The following is a 23,196-nucleotide window of genomic DNA, read 5'->3' as shown; positions in this document are numbered from 1 at the left end:
CTATTAGGCGGCATAGCTCAGTTGGTAGAGTGGACGTGCCAGCAACTTGAGGGTTGCAGGTTCAATTCCCGCGTGTGCCATCCTAGTTAATGCCGTTGTGTCCTTGAGCAAGACACTTTACCCACCTGCTCCCAGTGCCACCTACACTGGTTTAAATGTAACTTAGGTATTGGGTTTCACTATGTAAAGCGCTTTGAGTCACTTGAGAAAAGCGCTATATAAAATATAATTCACTTCACTTCACTATTCTTCTTTGTGGGGACATTGTTGATTAACATGTCATGTTGGGATGTACATTGTGGACGCCGTCTTTGCTCCACTGTAAGTCTTTGCTGTCGTCCAGCATTCTGTTTTTGTTTGCTTTATAGCCAGTTAGGTTTTAGTTTCATTCTGCATAGCCTTCCCTAAGAGTCAATGCATTTTCTTAGCGGCACTGTCCTTTTATTTATTTTGGGTTGAAGTGTTAGATAACTTTTTAGCTACACGCTGCCTCTCGCATATTGTGATCACGACAAACCATGTTCCCGACATCTACAAAGCAATTAGCTCCCTGCTGCCACCTATTGATATGGAAGAGTATTACATGGTTACTCTGGTGAACTCCGGACATCACGCCGTGACTTATTTTGAAGTGTTTGGTGTTTTCCTAGTTCTTGTCTTGCGCTCCTATTTTTGGTGGATTTCCTGTTTTGTTGGTATTTTCCCATAGTAATTTTATGTCTTCCTTCAACGCTATTCTCCGCATCTGCTTTGTTTTTTGCAAGACTATTTAAGTTCTGCGGACGCTATTCTTCTTTGTGGGGACATTGTTGATTATCATGTCATGTTCGGATGTACATTGTGGACGCCGTCTTTGCTCCACTGTAAGTCTTTGCTGTCGTCCAGCATTCTGTTTCTGTTTGCTTTATAGCCAGTTAGGTTTTAGTTTAATTCTGCATAGCGTTCCCTAAGCTTCAATGCATTTTCTTAGCGGCACTGTCCTTTTATTTATTTTGGGTTGAAGTGTTAGACAACTTTTTAGCTACACGCTGCCTCTCGCATATTGTGATCACGACAAACCATGTTCACGACATCTACAAAGCAATTAGCTCCCTGCTGCCACCTACCGATATGGAAGAGTATTACATGGTTACTCTGGTGAGCTCTAGACAGTGCAGACACTCATTAACCGTATATTTGCGGATTATAATTAATGGTTTGCAAAAAATATTTTTAAACCAATTAGGTGAAATGACACCGGACTGTATTTCACGGAAAAAGTGGTTGAAAAACACTGGTACAGTATATAAACCAATATAATACAAAACAATAGAAACACAACATTGTATTTATTGAACAATACACTTGTACATTAGACTCTGTTTAATACTATTAGTGTTATGTCAGCATAGCACTTTGGTCAATGTGCTATACAAATGATTAAAGGGGAACATTATCACAATTTCTGAAGGGTTAAAACCAATAAAAATCAGTTCCCAGTTACTTATTTTATTTTTCGAAGTGTTTCTCTAAATTTTACCCATCACGCAATATCCCGAAAAACGGCTTCAAAGTGCCTGATTTTCACGATCGGTATATCCACCCGTCCATTATCCTGTAACGTCACAGCGTGAAACAACAAGAAACAAACATGGCGGATAGCACAGAAAGGTATTGCGATATTAGCTCGAATTCAGACTCGGATTTCAGCGGCGTAAGCTAGTCAACAGATTATGCATGTATTGAAACGGATGGTTGGAGTGTGGAGGCAGGTAGCGAAAACAAAATTGAAGAAGAAACTGAAGCTATTGAGCCATATCACGACAAACAGCGACACGGGAAGAAGCGAGGACGAATTCCACATACCAACCAACGATTGGTATGTGTTTGTTTGGCATTAAATGTGGGTGGAGGGAAAGGCTTGATGCAAATATAGCTACAAATGAGGCATAATGATGCAATATGTACATACAGCTAGCCTAAATAGCATGTTAGCATCGATTAGCTTGCAGTCATGCCGTGACCAAATATGTCTGATTAGCACATTCCACATAAGTCAATAACATCAACAAAACTCACCTTTGTGCATTCATGCACAACGTTATAAGTTTGGTGGACAAAATGAGACAGAAAAAGATTTGGCATAAATCACGTCTTAGCTAAGACATCCAGGAGGTTTATCTCTCTCGTCCGCGGGAACAGACTGCCGTCGTCCCTGAATAGCTCGCAGATTCAGTGGTGGTCTATTTTCCAATATTGCAGATTTCTTTGACTTTATTGTTGGAAACACATCTGCTTTGAGTGTCGCAGGATATCCACACATTCTTGCTATAGCTGTCGTCGGTAAAGTGTGCGGAACAAACGAGGCACTTTCGCATCTTTTGGCCAGTGGTGCAACTTGAATCCGTCTCTGTTCGTGTTGTTACACCCTCCGACAACACACCCACGAGGCATGATGTCTCCAAGGTACGGGAAAACAGTTGAAAAAAGGGAAAATAACAGAGCTGATTCGACTTGGTGCGTGTAATGAGATTGAGAAAATGGCGGATTGCTTCATGTTGTGACGTCACAGTAGAAAGGTCATCGCTCCGACAGGCTACCAATTGAAAGGCGTTTAAATTACCAAATTCACCCTTTTAGAGTTCGGAAATCGGTTTCGCATCTTTTGGCCACTGTTGCAACTTGAATCCGTCTCTGTTCATGTTGTTACACCCTCCGACAACACACCCACGAGGCATGATGTCTCCAAGGTACGGGAAAACAGTTGAAAAAACGGAAAATAACAGAGCTGATTCGACTTGGTGCGTGTAATGAGATTGAGAAAATGGCGGATTGCTTCAGGTTGTGACGTCACGGGTGAAAGGTCATCGCTCCGACAGGCTATTAATTGAAAGGCGTTTAAATGACCAAATTCACCCTTTTAGAGTTCGGAAATCGTTTTTTCATCTTTTGGCCACTGTTGCAACTTGAATCCGTCTCTGTTCATGTTGTTACACCCTCCGACAACACACCCACGAGCCATGATGTCTCCAAGGTACGGAAAAACAGTTGAAAAAAGGGAAAATAACAGAGCTGATTCGACTTGGTGCGTGTAATGAGATTGAGAAAATGGCGGATTGCTTCATGTTGTGACGTCACGGGTGAAAGGTCATCGCTCCGACAGGCTATCAATTGAAAGGCGTTTAAAATACCAAATTCACCCTTTTAGAGTTCGGAAATCGGTTTCGCATCTTTTGGCCACTGGTGCAACTTGAATCCCTCCCTGTTAAGTGTTGTTACACCCTCCGACAACACACCCACGAGGCATGATGTCTCCAAGGTACGGGAAAACAGTTGAAAAAACGGAAAATAACAGAGCTGATTCGACTTGGTGCGTATAATGAGATTGAGAAAATGGCGGATTCCTTCATGTTGTGACGTCACAGGAGAAAGGTCATCAATTGAAAGGCATTTAAATTACCAAATTCACCCTTTTAGAGTTCGGATCGGTTAAAAAAAACATATGGTCTTTGTTCTGCAACATCAAGGTATATATTGACGCTTACATAGGTCTGCTGATAAACTAAAGAGAAACTGTATATATGTACAGTATATAGGTATGTTCGCAAAACAAAAGTGAAGAGTTCCTTGTTGTTTGTCCTAGCAGAACAATTTGTTTCTTGATGAATGATGTAATGTAATCTGCCATGATCCGCCCGCTACACGGCTTAGGGAACGGACAAGGTACTACAAGGTTCTGCAGGTTGACAGACGAGAGCGCTAGGGAAACAAGCCAAAAGGCCAAACTGTCAGCTTGTAGTGGGAGTGGGCTTTCCACACGGACCTGTGTAGCTAGCAGTTACATTGAGATCATTATGTAAGATAAGTTCTTAACTCTTAACTAACTCCTTCTGCAAGCGTGATTGAAAATATTGTATCAGAGACAGAAGACGAGATTGTGTCTTTGTAACTTTCACAGAGTTCAGGCTTGGGCGGTGAGTGTTTGGCACACAAGCTGATGAGAAACAGTGTGTTTTTATTAGGGAGGAGCCCTTTTGTGTGGAAAGCATATTTCAGGGTACTGTGCAGGCTCCCAGAGGCAAAACTCCCCCCATTCTCCCCAAGGCAACCACCCCACACTCCACATAAGTACAACCAGCTGCAACCGAGAGAAGGAGGCTGTACCACGGGAAAGCAGAAAAAGAGGAGGGCGCAGGAGAAAAGAGAGACAGCAGCGAAAGTGTAGAATTTGGAGATGGTGGAAACAAATCAATGGCTGATACATTCTTGAAGACTGGTTGGATAGGAGCGCAACTTATTGGCTAGGAGCCGCCCCGAAGAATGCACCGGCGCCTGCATATATGGAAAGCCGAGGCGATGACCTCCAGCTCTCTCAGTGCTGCACAAAGTGGCAATTGTTTGAGTTTGAAGAAAAGGGGGATGGCGCAGGAATGTAGAAAGAAGCCCCATAACTCTCTTTTTTCCTTTGGTGCCTCTTTTTGTCTCCGTCCCTCTCGTTTTCATTCTCACAACCATTTTGTTTTATTTATCCCTCTGTAATGTTGTCTTTCTTCCCTCAGGTCACATCTCGTTTGCGATGCTCATTTAACTTTACAAATTAACAGCATTGCATCTCCCCTATGCTCTCATAATGCAGAGTCAGCAATTCTGTTTTTCTCATTGAAATATTTCATGCTAGACAACTAAAATAAAGTTAAAGGACTACAGTAACAAAAAGACACAAATATAGCAACAATGCTGCATTGTTGACCCAGGAACCAGTTAGTCAAGAAGACACATATGTTCCACAAATGAACACACTAACAGAAGCCGTTGATAAGATAACACACCTATGACTCGCCTCAGGTAACTATGTGCGTCTTACTTTTTGATCTTCTCCTCTTCAATCACACATCTGTGTTTAAGTTGGTTTTGAAGCACATTTAAATAACATAGGGAGCAAATTAGAAGCACAAAATCTAGCCTTGGTGCTGGAATTTAGACGGTTTAAAATAATTTTTTGTTTATGTGCCTTTAGATTTAATGCTAATGAGATGTGTGCATCCACACCTGTATCCATTTGTTAAAAAGTTGTACTTGCTGGGGACTCCATATCTAGGAAAACCCTATTCCAACCCGGGTGGACATTTGGAGCCTGTGATATCCTCTACATTAGAGATATTCAAATAAATTGTTTTGGGGGGCCACATTTTCAGAAAATTAAAGGGGAACATTATCAGCAGACCTATGTAAGCGTCAATATATACCTTGATGGTGCAGAAAAAAGACCATCTATTTTTTTAACCGATTTACGAACTCTAAATGGGTGAATTTTGGCCAATTAAACGCCTTTCTGTTTATCGCTCTGGAGGTGATGACGTCAGAATGTGACGTCGCCGAGGTAACACACCCGCTATTTTCATTTTCAACACATTGTAAACATTGGGTCTCAGCTCTGTTATTTTCCGTTTTTTCGACTATTTTTTGGAACCTTGGAGACATCATGCCTCGACGGTGTGTTGTCGGAGGGTGTAACAACACTAACAGGGAGGGATTCAAGTTGCACCACTGGCCCGAAGATGCCAAAGTGTCTGCCGCCAGACCCCCATTGAATGTACCAAAGTGGCTCCACATTTTACCGGCGATGCTAAGACAGACATGGCACAGAGATGTATGGATAACCTGCAAATGCATTTGCAACGATAGTCAACGAAATCACAAAGGTGAGTTTGTTGATGTTGACTTATGTGCTAATCAGATATATTTGGTCGCGGCGTGACTGCCAGCTAATCGATGCTAACATGCTATGCTAATCGATGCTAACATGCTATTTACCGGCGGTGCTAAAGCAGACATGGCACAGAGATGTATGGATAACCTGCAGATGCATTTGCAACTATATTACATTTCCTTCCACCCACATTTAATGCGAAAAAAACACTTACCAATCGACGGATTTAAGTTGCTCCAGTGTCACAAGATGCGAAAGTCCTGATCGTTTGGTCCGCACATTTTACCGGCGACGCTAACGCAGCTATTCGGCCATGCTATGGCTATGAATAGCGTCAATAGCTTCAGTTTCTTCTTCAATACTTTCATACTCCAACCATCTGTTTCAATACATGCGTAATCTGTTGAATCGCTTAAATCGCTGAAATCCGAGTTTGAATCCGAGCTAATGTCGCTATATCTTGCTGTGGTATTCCCATTGTTTGTTTACATTGGCAGCACTGTGTGACGTCACAGGGAAATGGCTAGTTATTTCGAAGATAGCGAAAGTAAGGCACTTTAAAGCTTTATTTAGGGATATTCCGAGACCGGTAAAATTTTTAAAAAAACAAAAAAATACAACAAGCCACTGGGAACTAATTTTTATTGTTTTTAACCCTTTTGAAATTGTGATAATGTTCCCTTTTAAAGATCTTCCACAAAAAAAGCTAGTCAAGGATCCTCTCTATGACAGCACTCAGTGTTTTAAGAACAAATGTGTTGCAAATATGTGAGGCTCTCACAAAGATTTTTTTAACTGAATTTAAGGAACACCATTGTCAAAATAATCATCACTAAGTATAACTAAGTTGAACAAATGACTACTGACTGCATCTGAAGATAACAACCTTCAGGAACAGCTTAGTTGCACAAATTATATCATTAAAAACATGTGTAACTCTCAAAAAGGAGGATTTAAGGGGGTGCCTTAAGGCAGTGTTTTTCAACCACTCTGCCTATTTCACCTATTCGGGTTGAAAAACATTTTTTGCAAACCAGTAATTATAGTCTGCAAACGATGTGTTGTTGTTGAGTGTCGGTGCTGTCTAGAGCTGGGTAGTGTAACCGTGTAACACTCTTCCATATCAGTAGGTGGCAGCCAGTAGCTAATTGCTTTGTAGATGCAGAACAAAACTAAAATTGACCAAAGTAAACAAAAACAGAATACTGGACGACAGCAAAGACTTACTGTGGAGCACAGACGGCGTCCGCAAAGTACATCCGAACATGACAAGACAAGGAACAATGTCCCCACAAAGAAGGATAAAAGCAAGTGAAATATTCTTGATTGCTAAAACAAAGTAGATGTGGGAAATATCGCTCAAAGGAAGACATGAAACTGCTACAGAAAAATGCCCAAAAAAAAGGGGGAAAAAAAGCCACCGAAATAGGAGTGCAAGATAAGAACTATAACAACACAGACAGGAAAACAGCAAAAAAGTCAAAATTAAATCACGGCGGGATGTGACTTGTGGTGACAGTACACCTGTTTTGAGACAAGAGCTATATTGATGCTATATTAAAACTCATCTGTATACTCTAGCCTTTAAATAGACCTCCTTTTTAGACCAGTTGATCTGCCGCTTCTTTTCTTTCTCCTATGTCCCCCCCTCCCTTGTGGAGGGGGTCCGGTCCGATGACCATGGATGAAGTACTGGCTGTCCAGAGTCGAGACCCAGGATGGACCGCTCGTCGGGACCCAGGATGGACCGCTCGCCTGTTTATCGGTTGGGGACATCTCTACGCTGCTGATCCGCTTGAGATGGTTTCCTGTGGACGGGACTCTCGCTGCTGTCTTGGATCCGCTTGAACTGAACTCTCGCGGCTGTGTTGGAGCCACTATGGATTGAACTTTCACAGTATCATGTTAGACCCGCTCGACATCCATTGCTTTCGGTCCCCTAGAGGGGGGGGTTGCCCACATCTGAGGTCCTCTCCAAGGTTTCTCATAGTCAGCATTGTCACTGGCGTCCCACTGGATGTGAATTCTCCCTGCCCACTGGGTGTGAGTTTTCCTTGCCCTTTTGTGGGTTCTTCCGAGGATGTTGTAGTCGTAATGATTTGTGCAGTCCTTTGAGACATTTGTGATTTGGGGCTATATAAATAAACATTGATTGATTGATTGATGCATGCTTGGTTATGTTTTAAAGTCATATCCAATAATCGCGACTACTTTTTACTGTCAACTGAGTTTAGTTTTTTAACGATTTTTCCTGGTGGTGTGCCTCCGGATTTTTCCAACACAAAAAAGGTACCTCAGCTCAAAAAAGTTTGAAAAACACTGTCTTAAGGTACGCTTCAGTTAAGTACATCACAAGTTTGTACCCCAGTTGTTTTATGTTTGCTAGCAAGGTTAAAATGTTTGATTTAAGGGTCTGTCAGTGTTTACATTGTTCTAAGTCAGGGGTGCCCACACTTTTTCTGCAGGCGAGCTACTTTTCAATTGACCAACTCGAGGGGATCTACCTCATTTATATATATCATTTATATTTATTTATTTATGAAAGAGACATTTTTGTAAACAAGTTAAATGTGTTTAATGATAATACAAGCATGTGTAACACATATAGATGTCTTTCTTTCACCAAGACAAGAATATAAGTTGGTGTATTACCTGATTCTGATGACTTGCATTGATTGGAATCAGACAGTAATGATGATAACGCCCACATTTTCAAATGGAGGAGAAAAAAAGTTGTCCTTTCTGTACAATACCACATGGAAGTGGTTGGTTTTTGGCATCTAATTCATCCAGCTTCCATACACTTTACAAGAAAAACATTGGCGGCAAATTCCGTAGCTTGCTTGATTGACATTCACGGCACCCGAGGGTCTTGTGAGATGACGCTGGCTGCTGCCAGTTCATTATTATGAAAAAATGACAGAGAGGAAGGCGAGAAACACTTTTTATTTCAACAGATTTTCGCGCCGTCCCTTCCGTCAAAACTCTAAAGGCCGACTGCACATTTCCTATCTTCACAATTAAAGCCCTGCTTCATGCTGCCTGCGCTAACAAAATAAGAGTCTCAGAAAGCTGGCGTGCACAAGTGATGTGCACGCCAGCTTTCTGAGGGATCGCTTGTGCACGCCAGTTTTCCGAGACTCTGTATTTAGTTAGCGCAGGCAGCATGAAGCAGGGCTTTTATTGTGAAGATAGGAAATGTGCAGTCGGCCTTTAGAGTTTTGACGGAAGGTACGGCGCGAGAGTCTGTTGAAATAAAAAGAGTTTCTGGCCTTCCTCTCGGTCATATTTTCATAATAATGATCTTGCAGCAGCCAGCGTCATCTCACAAGACCCTCCGGTACCGTGAATGTCATTTAAGTGACGTCTTGGTGAAGATTGATGATCACTCATTTTTAGGTCTATTTTTTTTAAAAGCCTGGCTGGAGATGGACTGACACACCCCCCGCGGTCGACTGGTAGCTTGCGATCGACGTAATGGGCACCCCTGGTCTAAGTTATTCTGTACAACAGGAGCACTCTAGTACTTAGAAATCTGCTGCAAAAATGTTTGTCTTCCAAGTTTTGAACTGAACTGAATAGCGCTGCCTTACATTAATATACAACCCTTAAACTTCTATCATATTTATGTTGTTACTTTTTCTGAAAATAGAGGTAATTGACAGCCTATGGTCGCCTATCTGTTGTCTCAAACTACACACTTGCTTGTTTGGTATCTAGAAAGTTCCCAAAGCAGTTCAACAAGGAGCTTTGTGTGCTATCTTTGCTCAGCTGCTGGCAAATCCAGGGCAGCAGATAGGAGACTAAAGGTGGGAAGGAAAACCTGTGACAGTGGAACAAGACCATAGGTCGTACTGTACTTACGGGATAACATATTAGCAAAGTTGCCTCACCTTTCTTGTAACTGCCGGGTCAAGATAACTCCTCAACTTTTGGATGTAAGTGTGAGGTGGGTTTTTCACTTGGAATCGCTCCTGTAAAAAAGAGAAAGGCACAGAATGAGAGGAGAAAGGGTTTACTTCAAATCACTTGTAAAGTTTCAGGACAGCCCCCGATAAAACCGGAATCGTTATTGTTTTAATGCTGGCAAAGACAAACTACCAGCTGCAGTCAAGTATGATCACTTACAATATTAGTAAGATTGACCCTGACAGGTTATGACAATCGGGGGCCACATGGAGAAAAACCTACTCCTAAGTGGGCCGGACTGGTAAAATCAAGGCATGATAACTTAAAAATAAAGACAACTTCAGATTGTTTTCTTTGTTTGAATATAGAACAAGCAAATGCTGAAAATGTACAAATCATAATGTTGTTGGGGTTTTTTCCACTTACATGTTGCGGTTAATAGTTTTCTATCTTTCTTTGTCATTATTTATAGTGTCTGAATAAATTATCAGTCAACTCTTTGATGTGAATTTCCAATCTATCAAGATAAAAAAATATATTGTCATCAAATTACAGGATGTTATTTATGTACATTGATCATTTACCTCAGGGGTGCCCACACTTTTTCTGCAGGCGAGCTACTTTTCAATTGACCAACTCGAGGGGATCTACCTCATTCATATATATCATTTATATTTATTTATTTATGAAAGAGACATTTTTGTAAACAAGTTAAATGTGTTTAATGATAATACAAGCATGTGTAACACATATAGATGTCTTTCTTTCACAAAGACAAGAATATAAGTTGGTGTGTTACCTGATTCTGATGACTTGCATTGATTGGAATCAGACAGTAATGATGATAACGCCCACATTTTCAAATGGAGGAGAAAAAAAGTTGTCCTTTCTGTACAATACCACATGAAAGTGGTTGGTTTTTGGCATCTAATTCATCCAGCTTCCATACACTTTACAAGAAAAACATTGGCGAAAAATTCCGTAGCTTGCTTGATTGACATTCACGGCACCCGAGGGTCTTGTGAGATGACGCTGGCTGCTGCCAGTTCATTATTATGAAAAAATGACAGAGAGGAAGGCCAGAAACACTTTTTATTTCAACAGACTTTCGCGCCGTACTTTCCGTCAAAACTCTAAAGGCCGACTGCACATTTCCTATCTTCACAATAAAAGCCCTGCTGCCTGCGCTAACAAAATAAAGAGTCTCGGAAAGCTGGCGTGCACAAACGATCCCTCAGAAAGCTGGCGTGCACATCACTTGTGCACGCCAGCTTTCCGAGACTCTTATTTTGTTAGCGCAGGCAGCATGAAGCAGGGCTTTTATTGTGAAGATAGGAAATGTGCAGTCGGCCTTTAGAGTTTTGACGGAAGGTACGGCGCAAGAGTCTGTTGAAATAAAAAGTGTTTCTCGCCTTCCTCTCGGTCATATTTTCATAATAATGATCTTGCAGCAGCCAGCGTCATCTCACAAGACCCTCCGGTACCGTGAATGTCATTTAAGTGACGTCTTGGTGAAAATTGATGATCGCTAATTTTTAAGTCTATTTTTTTAAAAGCTTGGCTGGAGATCGACTGACACACCCCCCGCGGTCGTCCGGTAGCTCGCGATCGACGTAATGGGCACCCATGATTTACCTCAACTGTTGTACTAACATCATGTGGTTTGTTTTGTACATGTGTAGGATCATCTACAAAGTTACAAGTAATTGCTATTGCGACATCCAGTGGACACATTTAGAACAGCAGTTTTATTCAAACTTTTCAGGTAAATTTTTATACTTGGCAAAACTCATCCCGCGGGCCGGAAAAAACTTGTCTGCGTGCCGTACGTTTGACACCCTTGGGTTATGACATCCTGAAACATACAGTATCCATCCATCCATCTATTTTCTACCGCTTATTCCCCTTCGGGATCGCGGGGGGCCCTGAAACCTATTTTAGCTACAATCGGACGGAATGCGGGATACACCCTGGACAAGTTGCCACCTCACCGCAGGGCCAACACAGAGAGACGGACAACATCACAAACATTCACACACTAGGGGCGGTATAGCTCGGTTGGTAGAGTGGCCGTGCCAGCAACGTGAGGGTTGCAGGTTCGATTCCCGCTTCCGCCATCCTAGTCACTGCCGTTGTGTCCTTGGGCAAGGCACTTTACACACCTGCTCCCAGTGCCACCCACACTGCTTTAAATGGAACTTAGATATTGGGTTTCACTATGTAAAGCGCTTTGAGTCACTAGAGAAAAGCGCTATATAAATATAATTCACTAATTCACAATTTAGTGTTGCCAATCAACCTATCCCCAGGTGCATGTCTTTGGAAGTGGGAGGAAGCCGGAGTACCCGGAGGGAACCCACGCAGTCACGGGGAGAACATGCAAACTCCACAGAGAAAGATCCCGAGCGGAGCATCGAACCCAGGAACTCCGTACTGTGAGGCAGACGCAATAACCCCAAATATTTAGGTGAATATATAAAGTATATGAGCCCATGTGAATGAATTTCTCATCCATCCATCCATCCATTTCCTACATGTGTGGAGAAAATGCTAAATAAATTCCAACACGTTTACCCAGTTATTGCTGTGTATTATTATATATATATATATATATATATATATATATATATATATATATATATATATATACGTTATATAATATATATATATATATATATATATTATATAACGTATTATTTTCGGGTCTCCCCATGTCTAGCATTAAAAGATTACAGTTGGTACAAAATGCGGCTGCTAGACTTTTGACAAGAACAAGAAAGTTTGATCACATTACACCTGTACTGTATATACCTTTATATACATATATACATACATATATACCTATACTGTATATACCTTTATATACATATATACATACATATATACCTATACTGTATATACCTTTATATACATATATACATACATATATACCTGTACTGTATATACCTTTATATACATATATACATACATATATACCTGTACTGTATATACCTTTATATACATATATACATACATATATACCTGTACTGTATATACCTTTATATACATATATACATACATATATACCTGTACTGTATATACCTTTATATACATATATACATACATATATACCTATACTGTATATACCTTTATATACATATATACATACATATATACCTATACTGGCTCACCTGCACTGGCTTCCTGTGCACTTAAGATGTGACTTTAAGGTTTTACTACTTACGTATAAAATACTACACGGTCTAGCTCCATCCTATCTTGCCGATTGTATTGTACCATATGTCCCGGCAAGAAATCTGCCTTCAAAAGACTCCGGCTTATTAGTGATTCCCAAAGCCCAAAAAAAGTCTGCGGGCTATAGAGCGTTTTCCGTTCGGGCTCCAGTACTCTGGAATGCCCTCCCGGTAACAGTTCGAGATGCCACCTCAGTAGAAGCATTTAAGTCTCACCTTAAAACTCATTTGTATACTCTAGCCTTTAAATAGACTCCCTTTTTAGACCAGTTGATCTGCCGTTTCTTTTCTTTTTCTTCTATGTCCCACTCTCCCTTGTGGAGGGGGTCCGGTCCGATCCGGTGGCCATGTACTGCTCGCCTGTGTATCGGCTGGGGACATCTCTGCGCTGCTGACCCGCCTCCGCTTGGGATGGTTTCCTGCTGGCTCCGCTGTGAACGGGACTCTCGCTGCTGTGTTGGATCCGCTTTGGACTGGACTCTCGCGATTGTGTTGGATCCATTATGGATTGAACTTTCACAGTATCATGTTAGACCCGCTCGACATCCATTGCTTTCCTCCTCTCCAAGGTTCTCATAGTCATCATTGTCACCGACGTCCCACTGGGTGTGAGTTTTCCTTGCCCTTATGTGGGCCTACTGAGGATGTCGTAGTGGTTTGTGCAGCCCTTTGAGACATTAGTGATTTAGGGCTATATAAGTAAACATTGATTGATTGATTGATATTAATTCTACATTGGAAAAAAAATATTAAAAGCCCAAAATGTATAAAAGTGATGTGTGTGTAAACATCTGACAACAACCCTAACTTCAATAGAGAAAATACATCTTCAGTATTAATTATACCTTAAAGAGTAGACATGACTGTGTTTTAGTAAATTCAAGCATTTAAATTCTTTCATGCACGGATACAAACTTGACGTATTGATTAGTGAGTGATGCGGCTTTTCTAGGAAAATTGCACAATCTTTGCTGGCTTAACTTAGGTTCGTTCTCAGGCTAATATTTCCGTTTTCCGCTTATGCCAAAAGTACTTTGCACTCTAAACGACTCTCTTGAGCGTTGTAACAGCAACTGTCCCGTCTGGGAAAGGTTTGACGCAGACCAGATCATGTTTTCCCCATTTTTTTTTAGAGCCAGCACAACAGTGTCTGTATCAGACATACCTCGGTGTTGCAGACAGGACGACAACATTAGCACGGTTTAAACCTTACCTGGAAGCATTGACCATGAGTGCTGATGTCACTGCACGTAACAAGCTTTCAGCACGACCTGTCTTGAAGGTCATCACCTAATGACAGCACAAGGCTGCCGTTCAAAGACCAGGTATAACCACTATCAGGCTTAAAGGCAGTAGAACAGGTGGGTAAGCTGAAAGACCTAAATCCAGAGTTAGCACACCTTCTCTTTAAATGTAGGTAGACACTGTAAATAGCAATAGATTAGTGCTAAGAAGGCGTGCAATTATTATCATCAGTATGGGTAGCAAGACAGCTAACAATCATTATTTTTAGGACTTGTATTCAAGGAGTTCCTTCATGCAGGGTAGGGTGACGCACAAACTATCTGCTTCTTTACAAAATGGTCTATGGAGGCCAATAAGAAAAGGCTCTCACAGTCCAACAAGTCATCCAAAACAAGTCTAATCACATGGGGATGACTGACTCATGAAAAAATCTGTTACATTTCCCAACGTAGAAGACATGATCACTTTCTCTTCGATCCAAAAGTCTACTTTTTAGGATTTGTTGCAATAATGTAAACCAGGGGTGCCCACACTTTTTCTGCAGGCGAGCTACTTTTCAATTGACCAAGTCGAGGAGATCTACCTCATTCCTATTTATAATTTATATTTATTTATTTATGAAAGAGACATTTTTGTTAACAAGTTAATGGTGTTTAATGATAATACAAGCATTTGTAACACATATAGATGTCTTTCTTTCATGAAGACAAGAATATAAGTTGGTGTATTACCTGATTCTGATGACTTGCATTGATTGGAATTAGACAGTGGTGTTGATAACGTCCGCATGTTGCTTTGTTGGGTCTGCTCCTGTCTCTGGCCATGCTCCCTCCTCCCCAGCGGACGATGGCATGGAACACCGCAGAGGCCACCACAGTGTTTATGTTTATTTTACTTTTTATTCATAGCTGTATGTAGAAGTGTCTGCTTGTATCTGCTGCTTTAATGTCTTTAATGTCCTCTGTGTTCTTTGATGTTTGATGTTTCCCTCTTACACACATGGAAGAGGGATGTGTACTATGGCTATGAGTTGTTGTTTTTTTCCCTTGGCCTCAGTCTGCACCCCCTCTCCAGGGCCCAGGCTAAGACCGATTTTTTTTAAATTTTATTTTAATTTTCTATTTTTTTCTCCCCCCCTTGTTTACTTGTATTTCATCTTTTTTTGTAAGGGGCGCTGGAAGCCGGCAGACCCGTCAGCGATCCTGTTCTGTCTCCCTTTAATGTTTGTCTGATCTTGAATGGGATTGTGCTGAAAATTGTAATTTTCCTGAAGGAACTCTCCTGACGGAATAAATAAAGTACTATCTAATCTAATCTAATTTTCAAATGGAGGGGAAAAAAAGTCCTCCTTTCTGTCCAATACCACATGAAAGTGGTTGGATTTGGCATCTCATTTGTCCAACTTGCATATTCCTTTTTAAACACTTTGTTATGAGAGTAGCATATGTGTGTGGCCCTTTAATGTCTGGCAGCAGGTGAGTGACGTCAGTGAGTGTGCGGGTGGGCAAGCAAGTGAGAAAGCGCTCGCTGAGGGCGGGGGAGAAATACATTGGCATCAAACTCCGTAGCTTGCTAGCTTTCTGAGACTCTTATTTTGTTAGCACAGGCAGGATGTAACAGGTCTTTTATGGTGAAGACAGGAAGTGTGCAGTCGGTCTTTAGAGTTATGACAGTAGGTACGGCGTCTCTAGAAATAAAATGTGTTTCTCTGCGTCCGCCCTGTTAGTGATTTTTTCTTAAATATGAGCTCGCAGCAGCCAGCGTCATCTCACAAGATCCTCGGGTGCCGAGAATGTCAAACAACTGACGAAAGTCAAGTCTTGGTATGATTGATGATTGCTCATTTTTATGTACATTTTTTAATGCCTGGCTTGAGATCGACTGACACACCCTCCGAGATCGACTGACACACCCTCCGAGATCGACGTAATGCCCACCCCTGATGTAAACAAATGAAAATGATCTTTATGTTGCGTCTTCAAGTGATAGAAAACTCCTAAATGGAAAGTCATCATATATACTTTATATCTTTGTTAGAAAGGAAAATGCACTTTAATAAACATAAAATGTAAAGGTGCAAGATTGTGGCCAAAGGCTCATTTCCATCAGCAGTTCTCGGCCAGTTGCCGGTAAATACTACCCACGGCTCCTACTAATTCAGCCTTATGTTGAGTTGTATTTTTGCTGCACATTTTTTGCTATTTTTATCTCCCACAGGTGAAGGCTGGTTAGTGAAAATAATACCTACATTAAACCTGAAAATAAAGTTGCGGACCCCCGGTTTAAAGAACATCCATGCAAAGGCAATTTCTAATAACACCCTTACATTTCTTATCCTACGATGCGCTTCCTGAAATTTCTGCACAATATCATACAATTCTGTACATCAGATTGGCCTAAAGTGCACCCCACAATGGGATTTGTCAGCTGCCAATTGGAAATGGTTGCCACAAACAAATACTGGTAAATCTGTTGCATTTTTTTAGGGTTATAAGTAAACTCGGTTATCCATGCTAATGATAGAATTTGGACCGAAGCACACATTTTACACACATGACTGCAATCAGACGAGATCAAAGGCTCTGAGCTGCTGTCACATTTATCAAGTGTGAACAACTCATAAAATGAAAAAGGCAGTCGACATTGTAAAAAAGAATACCGTCGCTGGTGAAGAGACAACAGGTTGGCTATTGTTGTTTACTAAACGGTGCAAGAGTTAGTCAATAAACTGCAAATTGAGTCATATACTAATAGCAGACTATTGCACATGGAGCCCATTTGTTTCAGACATGTTTTATTGTACTATACTCAATGTTACAAAGTAGGAGGCAATTTGAAGAACTGATTTCTAAACATGTAGCAGTTGGTTGCCCTTTGTTGAATAGATGTGTCGGGGACCATCTCAAACCCACGGCTCCTACTAATTCAGCCTTATGTTGAGTTGTATTTTTGCTGCACATTTTTTGCTATTTTTATCTCCCACAGGTGAAGGCTGGTTAGTGAAAATAATACCGACATTAAACCTGAAAAAAAAGTTGTGGACCCCCGGTTTAAAGAACATCCATGCAAAGGCAATTTCTAATAACACCCTTATATTTCTTATCCTACTATGCGCTTTCTGAAATTTCTGCACAATATCATACAATTCTGTACATCAGATTGGCCTAAAGTGCACCCCACAATGGGATTTGTCAGCTGCCAATTGGAAATGGTTGCCACAAACAAATACTGGTAAATCTGTTGCATTTTTTTAGGGTTATAAGTAAACTCGGTTATCCATGCTAATGATTGAGTTTGGACCGAAGCACACATTTTACACACATGACTGCAATCAGACGAGATCAAAGGCTCTGAGCTGCTGTCACATTTATCAAGTGTGAACAACTCATAAAATGAAAAAGGCAGTCGACATTGTAAATAAGAATACCGTCGCTGGTGAAGAGAAAACAGGTTGGCTATTGTTGTTTACTAAACGGTGCAGGAGTTAGTCAATAAACTGCAAATTGAGTCATATATTAATAGCAGACTATTGCACATGGAGCCCATTTGTTTCAGACATGTTTTATTGTACTATACTCAATGTTACAAAGTAGGAGGCAATTTGAAGAACTGATTTCTAAACATGTAGCAGTTGGTTGCCCTTTGTTGAATAGATGTGTCGAATATTTTACAAATGTTTTGTCATGAGGTCACTCAACTTTGTGCAATCATTATTTCATCATAGAACCTTTAATATTGAAGGACTGTGCCTGTGTTTGCTGGGTCTGATATTGCGATGGCCTTACTTGTTATCACCATTCTTCTGCCAGTCTGTAGTAGTGTTGCAATGGTAAAAAAAAAAAAAAGAGACTACCGGTAGCTATGACACGGGAAAATTTTACCCGTACTGTATGTATGTATGTATGTATGTATGTATGTATGTATGTATGTATGTATGTATGTATGTATGTATGTATGTATGTATGTATGTATGTATGTATGTATGTATGGCCCCACAGCAGTCAACTAAGGCACTTTTCAAGGGTTTTCACTGACAAATTAACTTTTGGTTACATAAAGACCAGTAAATGATTGGACGCACCAATTTCTAAGATGGCTAATTAAAGTAGGTGAGTAACTGGAATATAGCTGTTTTTGTTTTTTAAATGTCTGGAACTCATATTTTACTTTATTTCTGACTGTAACAGTAGCAAAGAAAAAAGGACCTCTGAGTGCCGGTCAGTTGCACCCAAACATTTTGCGACATGTTCCCTTCAAGGTCACTGGTTATTTATTCCCAGTTAGTACTGTGTGGTTTTCGTAGTAGAGTATAATTCTCTAACGTTTATATCGTAATGTTAACGTTGAAGCTGGTGCTAATGTTACTTCAGCAACCTGCTGATTTACGTCACTTTAAAAAAACTTTGCGGCAATAGCACAGTAATGCATGTGAGATTCGGCACAGGTATGAATGTCAACAATGCAACAGAGACGGATGGAAAGCTAAATGGGCGCTAAACCAACAAAACCCAGATAACTTCTATAGGATTCAAAGTCTGACCAAACAATGGTAAACAGCTAAACATGTCACTAACAAGTAATTGGTAGACACTTTACCAAGTCTATGTTTTTCTATCACTTGAAGACACGGCATAAGGAACATTACTGAAACAGTGTGGTAGAGACTTTAACACACCTATTTTGTTCTATCAATTGAAGACACCAAATCAAGAACATTACAGAAACAGTGTTAATGTCAGGCTTGTCCCTGACAGTTTGGTTGTGTTTTAGTTTTTCCTCTGTGATGGTTGTATTTCCTGTCAGCGCTCTTGTTTTGGTTCTGTTTCCTGTTTGTCTCCCTGAGAGATTGGCACCTGGCCGCACCTGGTGTCAATCAGCCAGTTACTATTAAAACCTGCTTTGTCCTCCTGTCGTGTCGATGTCACCACTACCTGTCATTGTCGATATCGTTACAGCTACTACCTGACGTGCTACTACTTGTCCTTGTTGCTGTCGTTCGTAGCGATAAGCTGTTCCTGATAGCTATTTGTAGTTTGCTTTCTCCTAGCTCTTTTGATTCGTGTTTTCTTGTTAGCCATTAGCTGTTTCCAGTTTTTCTGTTTGCTAGTTCCTGTTTTCAGTTTTGGCTATACCAAGTTTGTGTTTTTTACCTTTTATTTTAAACATTAAATCAAATTATCTTACTCAATGCCAGCCACGATATTTGCATCTTGGGGTTCGTTACCAACACACTGTGTCGGTTAAAATGCGACGAAGTAATAACATTACCTTAAAACCACAAAGTGATGAAAAGAAACACAGTACGAACGAGTCTGATAAAACTTGTTGTCCAAAGACATGATGACATGCAGGCAGATAACGAGAAACTACAGATGACAACTCGTAGACCCTAGAATGTCGAAAAGAAGGGCTACTATTACAATAAAAAGAGAAACGACAAAACAAAAATGTCTTTTATTTTGTGTCTATGTTATTTTAAGAAAAAGTACATGTTTTTAAGATACAAAAATGACCTATGTCGGTATATATTTTTGTTCGTATCACACAGAACTACAGGGTTGGTGGGGGTCCTGATCTTTCCTTATCTGATTTTGTCCTTTGTTCACAAGGCAAAAAAACACTTAGTCACAGACGGAGGCTTCAGGCAGAGAGTAAAGGGTTGAGAACATATCATTGAACAGTATGCAAAAAAACCAGTAAAACAGTATCCCAAAACAGAGCTGCCAAACTAGCTCTCCATTGCTCATTTAGAACGGGCGTTGAGCTCATGCATAATGAATTGTCATGGATGAGAGATGGTGAAAGACTAGTGTGTAGTTTGATTCTATCTTTAAAAAAAATCTATACATACCATAGACCTTTATATCCGTATTCTCAGCTGCTGCTTGCTAGTGAAAATCACAACTATGCTACCAGGCTAACCCAAAGAGGTGCTCTCACCCGCCTTAAACCCAAAACTGATATTTTGAAAAAGACTTATGTATAGGGCAATCACTTACTGGAATCGACTTCCACAAAATCTGCTATCAATCACCAGCAATGTGGGTTTTAAGAATAGACTGAGAGGAGAAGTATTGCGGAAAGAGATTATTCTGTGATTATATGCATCAAGTGTTCATTCAAGGCTCAAGCAAAATATCAAGATATTTATTGTGTATCGTGAAATGGCCTAAAAATATCGAGGTATCAATAAAAGGCCATATCGCCCAGCCCTACTTTAAACATATAAACAGAGGGGCAATTTATTGTAGAAGCATGACTGTGCCTCAGTGCACAATTGTTTTATCTGGATGAATTGACAACTATACCAAAATCAAGTCTTCCCGGAAAAGGACGTCTTCTGGATAGGCATGACTAACATTATATTTTAACTTCCTACAGGTGTAATGGTCAAGTGTCTAAAAAAAGAGTGCAGTACTTGGCTACAACCAACAGAAGCTCTGTTGATTCTGTCTCAGTCTCATAGACCAGTGGTTCTCAACCTTTTCTCAGTGATGTACCCCCTGTGAACAATTTTTTTAATTCAAGTACCCCCTAATCACAGCAAAGCATTTTTGGTTGAAAAATAAGTAAAATACAGCACTATGTCATCAGTTTCCGGTTTATTAAATTGTATAAAAGTGCAAAATGGGGCAGTATAGCTCGGTTGGGAGAGTGGCCGGGCCAGCAACTTGAGGGTTGCAGGTTCGATTCCCGCTTCCGCCATCCTAGTCACTGCCGTTGTGTCCTTGGGCAAGGCACTTTACCCACCTGCTCCCAGTGCCACCCACACTGGTTTGAATGTAACTCAGATATTGGGTTTCACTATGTAAAGCGGGCTTCACGGTGGCAGAGGGGTTAGTGCGTCTGCCTCACAATACGAAGTTCCTGCAGTCCTGGGTTCAAACCCAGGCTCGGGATTTTTCTGTGTGGAGTTTGCATGTTCTCCCCGTGAATGCGTGGGTTCCCTCCGGGTACTCCGGCTTCCTCCCACCTCCAAAGACATGCACCTGGGGATAGGTTGATTGGCAACACTCAATTGGCCCTAGTGTGTGAATGTTGTCTGTCTATCTGTGTTGTCCCTGCGATGAGGTGGCGACTTGTCCAGGGTGTACCCCGCCTTCCGCCCGATTGTAGCTGAGATAGGCGCCAGCGCCTCCCGCAACCGCGAAAGGGAATAAGCGGTAGAAAATAGATGGATGGACTATGTAAAGCGCTTTGAGTCACTAGAGAAAAGCGCTATATAAATATAATTCACTTCACTTCACAAAATTTGGCTCATTTGTAGTGGTCTTTCTTGAAATATTTGGACAAAAGATATAAAAATAACTAAAAACTTGTTGAAAAAGTGAAAAGTGATTCAATTATAAATAAACATTTCTCCACATAGAAGTAATCATCAACTTAAAGTGCCCTCTTTGGGGATTGTAATAGAGATCCATCTGGATTCATCAACTTCCTTCTAAACATTTCTTCACAAAAAAAGAAATCTTTAACATCATTATTTCTATCTGTGTTGGCCCTGCGATGAGGTGGCGACTTGTCCAGGATGTACCCCGCCTTCTGCCCGATTGTAGCTGAGATAGGCGCCAGCGCCCCCCGCGACCCCAAAAGGGAATAAGCGGTAGAGAATGGATGGATGGATTTTTGCTTTTGTAGATGATGTGGTCCTGATGGCTTCATCTGGCCGGGATCTTCAGCTCTCACTGGATCGGTTCGCAGCCGAGTGTGAAGCGACCGGAATGAGAATCAGCACCTCCAAGTCCGAGTCCATGGTTCTCGCCCGGAAAAGGGTGGAATGCCATCTCCGGGTTGGGGAGGAGACCCTGCCCCAAGTGGAGGAGTTCAAGTACCTAGGAGTCTTGTTCACGAGTGAGGGAAGAGTGGATGGTGAGATCGACAGGCGGATCGGTGCGGCGTCTTCAGTAATGCGGACGTTGTATCGATCCGTTGTGGTGAAGAAAAAGCTGAGCCGGAAGGCAAAGCTCTCAATTTACCGGTCGATCTACGTTCCCATCCTCACCTATGGTCATGAGCTTTGGGTCATGACCGAAAGGATAAGATCACGGGTACAAGCGGCCCAAATGAGTTTGGGTCTCTCCCTTAGAGATAGGGTGAGAAGCTCTGCCATCCGGGAGGAACTCAAAGTAAAGCCGCTGCTCCTTCACATCGAGAGGAGCCAGATGAGGTGGTTCGGGCATCTGGTCAGGATGCCACTCGAGCGCCTCCTTAGGGAGGTGTTCAGGGCACGTCCAACCGGTAGGAGGCCACGGGGAAGACCCAGGACACATTAGGAAGATTATGTCTCCCGGCTGGCCTGGGAACGCCTCGGGATCCCCCGGGAAGAGCTAGACGAAGTGGCTGGGGAGAGGGAAGTCTGGGTTTCCCTGCTTAGGCTGCTGCCCCCGCGACCTGACCTCGGATAAGCAGAAGATGATGGATGGATGGATGGATTTATGGAACATGTCCACAAAAAAATCTAGCTGTCAACACTGAATATTGCATTGTTGTATTTTTTTTCAACAGTTTATGAACTTACATTCATATTTTGTTGAAGTATTATTCAATAAATATATTTACAAAGGATTTTTGAATTGTTGCTATTTTTAGAAAAATTTTTAAAAATCTCACGTACCCCTTGGGATACCTTATAGCAGTGGTCCCCAACCACCGGGCCGCAGAAGATTTTTTTATAAAAAAAAAAATTAAAAAAAATAAAATGTATATATATATTTTTTTTTTTATTAAATCAACATAAAAAACACAATATACACTTACAAATAGTGCACCAACCACAAAAAAACTCCCTTTTTCATGACAAAAAAGTCCCTTTTTCATGACAAAGAAGAAAAAAAAAAAAATAGAAAAAAAGGACACACCCCCCCAGGCCGCGGGAAAAATTATTAAGCGTCGACCGGTCAGCGGATACAAAAAGGTTGGGGACCACTGCCTTATATACTCCCAGGGGTACGAGTACCCCCATTTGAGAACCACTGTCATAGACGAGCATGATGACAACAGTTATGGAAAGCCAAGCGATATTTACACTCTGGCAACTTCTCCAGGCATCAGGAGGAGCATCAGGAGGAGCTCAGAACATTCCCTGACAATTTCTCACATTCGCTCCAAACAATAAATTGA

General features: G+C 41.2%; 1 protein-coding gene across 4 annotated transcripts in view; it reads right to left on the bottom strand.

Annotated features, from left to right (window-relative positions):
• Positions 1-23,196, bottom strand: part of fmnl2a (formin-like 2a) — a 187,905-nt gene that overhangs the window by 94,147 nt on the left and 70,562 nt on the right. For all 4 annotated transcript variants that reach the window (XM_061878975.1, XM_061878974.1, XM_061878976.1 and 1 more), the window contains exon 4: positions 9,583-9,663. In XM_061878975.1, coding sequence (XP_061734959.1) covers positions 9,583-9,663 — 81 coding nt within the window. The remainder of the gene's footprint in view (positions 1-9,582; positions 9,664-23,196) is intronic.

The sequence above is a fragment of the Nerophis ophidion genome, linkage group LG19 (assembly GCF_033978795.1).
Source record: "Nerophis ophidion isolate RoL-2023_Sa linkage group LG19, RoL_Noph_v1.0, whole genome shotgun sequence".
In the NCBI taxonomy this organism is placed as follows: domain Eukaryota; kingdom Metazoa; phylum Chordata; class Actinopteri; order Syngnathiformes; family Syngnathidae; genus Nerophis; species Nerophis ophidion.
This window is presented reverse-complemented; position numbering and strand designations above follow the sequence as displayed.